Source organism: Engystomops pustulosus, chromosome 11 (genome assembly GCF_040894005.1).
Source record: "Engystomops pustulosus chromosome 11, aEngPut4.maternal, whole genome shotgun sequence".
NCBI classification, from domain to species: domain Eukaryota; kingdom Metazoa; phylum Chordata; class Amphibia; order Anura; family Leptodactylidae; genus Engystomops; species Engystomops pustulosus.
In genome coordinates this window covers 54576063-54586847 of record NC_092421.1, presented here as the reverse complement: position 1 = coordinate 54586847, position 10785 = coordinate 54576063, and the positions used below count along the sequence as shown (strand labels likewise).

The 10785-nt window shown below is 43.9% G+C and overlaps 1 protein-coding gene across 1 annotated transcript in view; it reads left to right on the top strand.

The window, feature by feature from the left end:
• Positions 1–1026: 1026 nt before the first annotated feature.
• Positions 1027–10785, top strand: part of LOC140105564 (arsenite methyltransferase-like) — a 41496-nt gene continuing 31737 nt past the window's right edge. Inside the window, exons 1-5 of the mRNA XM_072129531.1 lie at positions 1027–1107; positions 6443–6485; positions 7821–7948; positions 9775–9925; positions 10575–10711. Of these exons, the coding sequence (XP_071985632.1) occupies positions 1094–1107; positions 6443–6485; positions 7821–7948; positions 9775–9925; positions 10575–10711 (473 nt within the window). The 5' untranslated portion in view covers positions 1027–1093. The remainder of the gene's footprint in view (positions 1108–6442; positions 6486–7820; positions 7949–9774; positions 9926–10574; positions 10712–10785) is intronic.

Below are 10785 nucleotides of genomic sequence, written 5' to 3'. Positions count from 1 at the left end.
CAAGTGCCAGTTTTCTTCCAGACTTTGCGCGTTCTTTTATCTGCAAACTGCTTGCACAGGTATTTAAGAAGTGACTGTGCCACATATCTGTCACACGTGACCCTTTTGTGTCACGGCTGCACTATTCTTCACGCAACACAAATTTTGTCACTTATATGGACATTCCGGTGCACAGTCGGACTGTGTGCCACATTTATCATGCAAAGTCCGACAGAAGTGTATCCCACGCCCATTGTTAAAGGTGCACCAAAGAAAAGTTGGTGCACTCTGTTGGAGCAGTTCAGGGAGAGACATAAAGAACGTGCGCCAGAAATCCTGAATCTGGCGCCCACTACACACTAGTCAGGCAAACTGCACATAGCGCAGTTTGCAGTTTTAAGTAAATGTGCCCTGCTGTATAATTGTATAGGTAAACAGTGTTGGCTCCAGGTTTGAGTAGGCCCCCGTGTGACAGAGCCTCAGTGGGCCCCTTTACTGTGAACTTACATGGTTGTATTAAAAAATTCAGAAACTGAACAGTCTTCTGTTTCCTGGTTTATCATATTAAACAGCCCCCTCATGTCATTTTATGTAAGCCCCCCTCAAACCCTATGAATTCATTAGATAAAGCTTCCCCCACTCCCATGGATTCCTTACGTAAAACCTTATGTGCCCCCCCCCCCCCCAGTAGCTATGGGCCCTGCCACTTTCCCAGGTATGCTGAGTGCTATCGCCAGCCCTGGTCATAAACTATACAATGGGTGACAGTCTTATACTACTAGGACAGATTTATCATCCAGCATTAGACACTTATATAAATCTGGTACAGAATAAGACTCTGCACTGTCTAACCTTAGGACACCTTTTGTGAAATCACCCCGGTGTGTTTTATAGTTTTTATCTTACTGTAGTGTATGGGGAAGGCTCACTGATTAATCCATGTGACCTACGAGAATATGAGTAAATATAATCCTATTGGACTGTAGTAAATGTAAACCTATTGGAATGAAGGTATTCAGTGTTTTTCCACTGCAGGTTGTGACTTTGTGAAGTTACATACGGGACCTGTACGGAGCTGAAGACTGTACCTGGTACAAACATCAAACTGTTAGAGATGTCAAACAGCAGGTAAGAGATCTTTAGTCCTGGGTGCATAGTCAATAGACGCTTGCACCCCAAATTTATTTAGATAATCTTTCTATAAATCTTTATCTAAATTATCTAAGATTAAGTGCACTTTCTGCCAAACAAGTGATCCTCATATGCATTATTACTCCGTCAAGTTCTTCGTTGTCATCTTCGTTGAACAAGTGGTGATTGCCTTCATTATTCTCTGAAGATAAAGTATTCCTTCCTAACCTAATATTGAAAGATTTCATTGATACTCCCATGTTCATTATATTGGGCCTATAACTTTTTATAAAAATGCAGTTTTCCTGTGTATAGTGCAAGGGGCGCTAGATTCAGAATTTCTGGTGCCCGTTCTTTATGTATCTGGCGCTCCCTGCACTTCCTCGACATAGTGCAACTTTTTTTGGTGCACCTTTAATATAGGCACCAAATAAAAGGTGTTGTTGGACATTGCATGATAAATCTGGCGCATGTTTCAATTGAGCAGTGGAACGCCACATAATTTGCGCTCATTATGCCTAGTGCCACAAAAGGGTCAAGTGCAACACACGTGCAACACTTCTTAAATACCTGTGCAAGTAGTTTGCACTAGAAAAACATGCAAAGTCCAACAGAAAACTGGCACACGACCATTAATAAATGTGCCCCAATAGCTTTATGTTTAGGATCTGTGGACGAATAGACAGGATTTAGCAAGAACTGTATCAAATATTATTCTGTATGCAATGTATCAGAGAAACTCATGCACAGACCTAAACGGGTTAATATCTATGTTAAATATATGCTAGGTTAATTTTTAAACGGTAATGGAATATCTGGACAAAGTCCATTTATGATTATAGCTATAGGTCTAGTAAACCACAAAAGCAGGTAGATCACGATCACAATTTGAAGTCACCATAGAGATTTATGCTGTAAAATTCTATAGAAAAAATAGCATATTTATGTATCTCACAAACAATATAAAATAGAAGAAAGGTTTGTTGCCCTCAAGTCTCCCATTTTGTAGACCAGTCGGTGGTCCTGAGCCTACATTTCGACTAGTTCATGACTACTGTGTGACAGGTTAAGAGTCTGAAGCAGGACCGGCTCCATGTTTCAGTAGACCCTTGGGTGACAGTGCCTCAGTGGACCCTTTTGCAGTAAACTCACATAGCTGCATGGAATCATTATATACAGCCTCCTCACCCCTATTGAATAATAATATGCAGCCCCCCCCCCCCAAGGATATGCAGCTACTCCTCACCCCCATTCATAATATGCAGCCCCAACTTACCCCCATTCATCATATGCAGCCTTCCTCACCCCCATTCATTATATGCAGCTACTCCTCACCCCCATTCATAATATACAGCCCCTCCTTACCCCCATTCATTATATGCAGCTCCCTCTTCATCCTCCATTCATTATATGCAGCTACTTCTCAACCCCATTTATTATATGCAGCCCCCTCTTCATCCCCCATTCATTATATGCAGCCCCCTCCTCACCCCCATTCATTATATGCAGCCCCTCTTCACCCCCATTCATTATATGCAGCCCCTCCTCACCCCCATTCATTATATGCAGCCCCTCCTCACCCCCATTCAGTATATGCAGCTACTCCTCACCCCCATTCATTATATGCAGCCCCCTCTTCACCCCCATTCATTATATGCAGCCCCTCCTCACCCCCATTTATTATATGCAGCCCCTCCTCACCCCCATTTATTATATGCAGCCCCTCCTCACCCCCATTCAGTATATGCAGCTACTCCTCACCCCCATTCATTATATGCAGCCCCTCTTCACCCCCATTCATTATATGCAGTCCCCTCCATACCCCCATTCATTATATGCAGCCCCTGTTCATCCCTATTTCTTATATACAGCCCCTCCTCACTCCCATTCATTATATGCAGCCCCTCCTCACCCCCATTCATTATATGCAGCTACTCCTCAACCCCATTCATTATATGCAGCTACTCCTCACCCCCATTCATTATATGCAGCTCCCTCCTCACCTCCATTCATTATATGCAGCCCCCTCCTCACCCCCATTCATTATATGCAGCTCCCTCCTCACCCCCATTCATTATATGCAGCCCCTCCTCACCCCCATTCATTATATTTAGCCCCTCCTCACCCCTCTTCATTATATGCAGCTACTCCTCACCCCCATTCATAATATGCAGCCTCTCTTCATGCCCCAATTATTATATACAGCCCCTCGTCACCCCCATTCATTATATGCAGCTACTCCTGACCCCCATTCATTATATGCAGCCCCTCCTCACCCCCATTCATTATATGCAGCCCCTCCTCACCCCCATTCATTATATGCAGCTACTCCTCACCCCCATTCATTATATGCAGCCCCTCCTCACCCCCATTCAGTATATGCAGCCCCTCCTCACCCCCATTCATTATATGCAGCCCCTCCTCACCCCCATTCAGTATATGCAGCCCCTCCTCACCCCCATTCATTATATGCAGCTACTCCTCACCCTCATTCATTATATGCAGCCCCTCTTCACCCCCATTCATTATATGCAGCTACTCCTCACCCTCATTCATTATATGCAGCCCCTCTTCACCCCCATTCATTATATGCAGCTACTCCTCACCCTCATTCATTATATGCAGCCCCTCTTCACCCCCATTCATTATATGCAGCCCCCTCCTCACCCCCATTCAGTATATGCAGCCCCTCCTCACCCCTCTCCATTATATGCAGCCCCTCCTCACCCCCATTCATTATATGCAGCGCCTCCTCACCCCCATTCATTATATGCAGCCCCCTATTAACCCCTATTTATTATATTGAGCCCCTCCTCACCCCCATTCATTATATGCAGCCCCTCCTCACCCCCATTCATTATATGCTGCCCCCTCTTCACCCCTATTCATTATATTTAGCCCATCCTCATCCCTATTCATTATATGCAGCTACTCCTCACCCCCCATGGACTAGTAAATGTGACCAGTAAAAATAAAAAAGTAATATTCACCTTAGTCCTCTGCTTAGGTCTAGGGCTTCCGCTCTTTGGTCTTCCTCCTCCTGCCGGCAGCCGCACAGTGAAGAGACGCAGGGTCCTGCTGTGCACCCGTCACTGCCAAGCTGTTGAGCACCGAGATGTAGCCGGCACTTGCCCGAGTTCTTCAGGTGCTGACGCAGGGCCTGGTCCTAATACACCCCTTTATTTCCAAAACCAAAGGGAAAATTTCATACCTGAACACCCCAGCAAATAACAGGTGAAGAGGAGTAGGGTATGTAAGGAATATGTCCACCACCTTGTACATGTTATGGAACAAGGTCAAGTTTTTTCAATTCACCCACAGAAAAATCAATGGAGAATCAATGGGGGGGATTTACTAATTGTGCCGCAAGGACGACTGTCGGCATCGGAGATCAGTCTCCGCAAAGCACAGCCCGATGTATTAAAGTGGTGCACGGCTATTAGTGATTACTGGGTAGACGAAATTAATCAGTCGTGCGCCAGAAAAATGCCGACAGTGTGCGCCCAAATGTTACATGCACTGCGCCTTAAGTTTGCTCTCAGACCAATTTTTACCTGGTCTATCGTAAGCCAAAAATTGCGCCTAAAAATGCAGACAAAATACACATAAATGTGGAGGATAATGTGGAAACGTGAGGCCACGCCCACTTGCGCCAAAAAAAGACGGAGGTGTCGGGGTAGTCGGAAACATCTGTTCTCTCTGGTACAAACTCATTATAAATGACCCGCAACAGTTCTGCGCCAAAAAAAACCCATTAAAATCACAGCATTTTTTTGCCGCAGATGCAATAATACATGTGCCCCAATGTGCTGATAAATTTTTAACCACAAGAGAAATTGCTAATCTGATTGCAGTAATCAATTTCTGAGACAATTCTGACACAAGTCTTCTTTTGTATGTCACCACTAGAGATGAGCGAGTATACTCGTCCGAGCTTGATGCTCGTTCGAGTATTAAGGTACTCGAAACGGCTCGTTGCTCGGACGAGTATTTCCCCTGCTCGAGATCGAGCATTTAATTTAAAAAAAACAGTGAAGAACAATGAAGAATAGAATAAAAACAGTGAACACAGGATCATTTAAGTGAAAAACACAGTGAAAAACAAAGTGAAGAATAGATTGCAGATGTTCGGCACATCTGCTTACTTGTCGGAAGATACGGCGGAACGGTGCGAACAAAATAGTATGTGAATAACACATTGACGAACACGGTGAGCAGGACAGAGACAACAGGGAGCAGCACAGAGACACCGGGGAGCAGCACAGGCAGCAGCAGGGACGGAGACAGCGGGGCAGCGGCAGGCACGGAGACAGCGGGGCAGCGGCAGGCACGGAGACACCGGGGCAGCGGCAGGCACGAAGACACCGGGGCAGCGGCCGGCACGGAGACACCGGGGCAGCGGCAGGCACGGAGACAGCGGGGGAGCGGCAGGCACGGAGACACCGGGGCAGCGGCGGGCACGGAGACAGCGGGGGAGGGGCAGGCACGGAGACACCTGGGCAGCGGCGGGCACAGAGACATCGGGAAGGGCAGAGAGATCGGGGAGACTTCAGTGGAAGAAGAGGAGCGGATCCTGGGACAGCGTATCACCCCGACAAGTAAGCAGATGTGCCGAACATCTGCAATCTATTCTTCACTGTATTTTTCACTGCGTTTTTCACTTAAATGATCCTGTGTTCACTGTTTTTATTCTATTCTTCACTGTTCTTCACATCTGCTAACTTGTCGGGAGATAATATAAGCGCGGAACAGTGAAGAATAGATTGCAGATGTTTGCATACATCTGATCACTTATCAGAAGACATTCTTTTTCAATTAAATAACACATTTTATTCCTGAACCATGGTCCCTTTGAAAAATGCTCGGGTCTCCCATTGACTTCAATGGGGCTCGTTATTCGAGACGAGCACTCGAGCATCAGGAAAAGTTTGTCTCGAATAACGAGCACCCGGGCATTTTAGTGCTCGCTCATCTCTAGTCACCACCTTCCCTTTGATGAAACAAGCTCTTAATCCAGCTTGGTGGCTTTCAAGATGGTGGCCTTTTTAATGGTCTACAACAGTTCTGGTTAATCAATCAAGTTATTCTAAAATTGCAAATATCTTCCTGTCTGTCCTATAAGTCATATCAGAGACCTACTTCTCTCTTGTACGTTAATTGTATCCTTAGGGTTGTATTCAATAACCAATGCCATGAAACAGGTATACTAACCTGAAAATGTCCTTTTATCATCTGCTGGTAGTATACCTCAAAAGAAAGCAGCAAACATAATGTGAACAGAGCAAGGATTATGGAAAATAATTTTTTTATTTTTATTGTTTTTTATGTCTAGCCTGACGGAATCGAACTGTGGCCAAACTCATGATGATGTAAAGGTAATACAAAGCGTCGTTCAGTCTGTCTTTATGAGAATGGATAACAAAGGCCACAAATACACCACATGTCATGGCTGTGGGAAGCACAACTCACTGTTAACAGATAAAATTGATGGAAGTTGCCCTCATTTATACTGTTACTTTGAAATCTAAAAGTTACAGTCGGGATGTCTACAGAGGAGATGGTCCCAGAGGCTCTCTCCTATCATCTCTTAGGCTGTCATACGGTCAACATCTACAAAGAGTTTGTATGTTCTCTCCGTGTTTGCGTGGGTTTCCTCCAGGTCCTCCGGTTTCCTCCCACACTCCAAAACATACTGGTACGTAGATTAGACTGTGAGACCCATGGGGACAGGGGGCAGCACTGTGTAATCTGTGTGCACTATATAAATGAAGGAATTATTATTATAATTATACTGGAACTAACATAGTGTGTGCTGATACTTTTCCACATGAACTATAAGTAGTATGACGTGTGCTGTCCAAGTGCATCTAGACGATCATAATACGGGTATTGTGGTGGATGCAAGTGAGACCATGACCACTAAAACCACTGGAACTGGTATAATACTGATTTTGTTGAAAAGCATCCTACACTTCTCTGTATCGGTACACCTATCCTCCATAACCAAACACAGCAAATTGCAACTACTCTTATGTGTGCATGTCCACTGCGTAGTACTACCATTTGTAATCTATACATATGGTCACTACATACTACTACTACTCCCATCCTGCATATATGAGCACAGCAAATTAAAACTACTCTTCTTTATGTGTGTCCACTGCACAGCACTACTACTCTTATCCTGTACATATGGTCACTATGCAGTTCTACCTCTCCCATCCTGCAAATATATGCACACAGCAAATTATAATAATAATTCCTTTATATGGCACACATAGATAACGCAGCGCTGCACAGAGTTTGGCAAATCGGTCCCTGTCCCCAATGGGGCTTACATTCTAATCAACTGACCAGTAAATTTTTGGAGTGTGGGAGGAAAGCGGAGGACCCAGAGGAAACCCATGCAAACACAGAGAGAACATACTTGGGACTTGAACCCAGGTCCCCAGCGCTAATTACTGCTAATCATCTATATAGGCACCGCATAGTCAGTACTACTGGTTTGACGGGTGGGTCTAGATTACAGAAGATATGTTAATAGGAATATTGGTATTTTGCTAGACATAAAAATCAAACTGCGCCAAAATGACTGAAGTGACACCCAGTAAAGGTTCTGTTGGAGCTGGTGAAACAACTTCTTTAATTGATGTTTAACATTCCTCCTCTGTTATGTATAATGATTCTATTAGTCATACAATTATTTTCAGAATTATTATGGGAAGCAACTAAGTAACACAAAAGATCTTAAAACCTCAGCTTGTGCTGCTCCGGCGAAACCATCACCAAAACACATAAGGGATGCGCTAAGCCAAGTTCATGAAGATATTAAATCACGGTACGTCACAGTTACAGTCATAAAGTTAGAAAAGGTAAAACTAAACTAACAAAGTAGAAACCATAGAATTATAAACCATAAGAAAACACATCATACATTATAAAAATATGTTTTCAAAATTCATACATAGTGAATAGAAAGCTGCATGGCTTTAATGTCATTATGGGTCATTTCTTAAAGGGGTTTTCCGGCCTCAAATATTAATGACACCCAACATGATGCAGATATCCTTCACTTTAATGCTTCTGGCTCTGTCCACAGTGTATAACATCAGAGCAGGGGTACTGGGTGTCATGATACCAGTCATTATCTAAAATGGTTATATATTTTCGAAACTTTTTTTGTTTGTAGAAATGAACGTTAATGCAGGACCCACATCTTGTACTGTATTGTCTTTCCCTATAATACTCCCATTTTACTACTATTAATTGAAGGTTTTTATTCTTAGCTGATAATACTCCTGCCCAAATGTTCTGCTCCTGTCCTTCTATGATAATCCTATTTAACTAATACCCTAAAGTACTTCTAATTAAGAGTGCTCCTGATGTCACTGTACTCCTACAACAATAATTCTATTGTATCACTACATTAGAAGATGTACAGGAGGGATTTGATAGTCCTATTGAATGGGAGAAAAATTCTCCCGTGTTAGAAGCAAAAAGAGGACAAGTGCAGATTCCCCCTAGTGGTCATGTATAGCCCCAAAAGGAAAAGTTGGTGCTAATCTCCAAGCCATTCTTCACAAAGGCAATAGACCAAAGGAAAATATTCCCGGATTTACCCACTCCTTGCACGCAAACAGACAGCAAATATAAGAAATATCGGGGCACATTTACTTACTTGTCCCGTTGACGACGCCGGTCCGGAATGTCCGACGAGGATTCAGAGCTGCCGCGATTCACTAAGATCGTGAGTCCAATTTCCTGCATGTGTCGCTTCCCCGCTGAGGTCCGCCTGAGTTCACCTTCTTCTCCCCGGTGCATGTGAGTGCTGATCTTGCGACACAATTTGATTTTTAAATTCCACGGTTTGTCCGAATCAGTAGGGTTGTCCGACGGCAGACGGTTGCATAAAAGCCAGCGCCGATGCGTCACAATCCGATCGCGTGCGCCAAAAACCTGGAGGAATTCGTCGCAAAACGGAAAAATTCGGGAAACCCGGCGGAAATGCGTCCAACGGTCCCTTAGTAAATGTGCCCCATCATGTTCAGAAGTCCCTCCTCACCAACAACAATGCAGTTTTTCTTGCAACATCTAAAAATGGGAGACTTCCCATATCTTATCATCACTGACACACAACAGGACTATAAGATCCCTGGCACATATAAGATCTCCTGTACTTCTTCCAATGTTGTGTAGAAGATACTGTGGCTTATTTACTAAGGGTAGCGCTGTGCACTTTTGTTGGATTTTCCGTCATTTTCGGGGATTGCACGGCTGTGACAAGTATTTAGCACACACGCGATAGGATTTTGGCACAGCTGCGCTGGCTTTCATGCAACAGAAATTGGGGGACGGGCCATCGGAAGATCCGACTGATTCCGATTGAGCGTGGGATTTAACATTCAAATTGTGTCGCAATCCAATGCACTTACATGCACCACGAAGAAGAAGGTGAACTCTGTCAGACCTGAGCGGGGAAGCAACACATGCAGGATATCGGGCGCACGATCGTAGTGAATTGCGGCAGATGGGCATTATCGTCAGACAATGCACTTTCTGTGATCTCCTTGGACTGGGTAAGTAAATGAGCCCCACTGTGCACAGGGTGCCCCAATAATAATATAAACATTAAGGAAACTCAATGTAGCTACTCTTCTTTTGCAGATATTATGGCTGTGGCCTCACAGTTCCCCAGTGCTTGGAGAACTGCAGGATTCTGGATCTGGGCAGTGGAAGCGGAAGGGACTGTTATATTCTGAGCAAACTGGTGGGACCCAAGGGAGACGTCACTGGAGTAGACATGACTGATGAGCAGGTATTGCTTTGATACTGGTGAGAATTCAGATCATATATTATACATACACAAGTCTGGTAACATGTTCATTGCTAATAAGTAAGGAATAGTGGACCCATCAGTATTTGGGTCTGGCGAGTTTGTGGACTTGGACCCAAATACGAACACCCGTGATCAAGGAGTGGCACGTAAAGGATAACACCTGCTTTTAGTGGTTGCACTGATAACGGGTGTTACCGGTGGGGGGGAGGGGGTGGGTAAACCTAGACTTCTGACGGATGTTTGGGCTTGTGTTCTCGAACCGTGATGTTCTGTACGAATCTGTATATTGCGGTTGGGATCCACTCATCACTAGGAACTACAACAATGCCAAAATATGTTGCAGTCAAAAGACTGTGGGCACTCCAAATTCTATACAATTCCCTTTTACAAGTGCATGGGAAATGCCCTGCAGAACACAGGAATGGCCACTACACAGCGGATAGAAATATCTTCCTCTGGCTCCATCTGCTGTGTAGTGAATGGCTCATCAAGTGTTATGGGGAACCTTTGAGCTAAATGAGCAAAACTTTGAATAGTTTTAAATGAGTTTCACTGTAATAAATCCACCCCATTTCAATAGCTATCTTCTATTTCCATCATTGTGATTATTGGCATTTTTTTCTCCCAGTTGGAGATTTCAAGAAAATATATTGATTATCACACGCAGAAGTTTGGATTCCATCAACCTAATGTGCATTTCATTAAAGGTTACATTGAAAACTTGAAAGAAGCAAACGTACAGGATGAGACTTTTGATGTTGTTGTGTAAGTAATAAAGCTACTGTAGTATAATACAACACAGAATGGGATAAATAGCCAATGCTTATTTCACATTATAA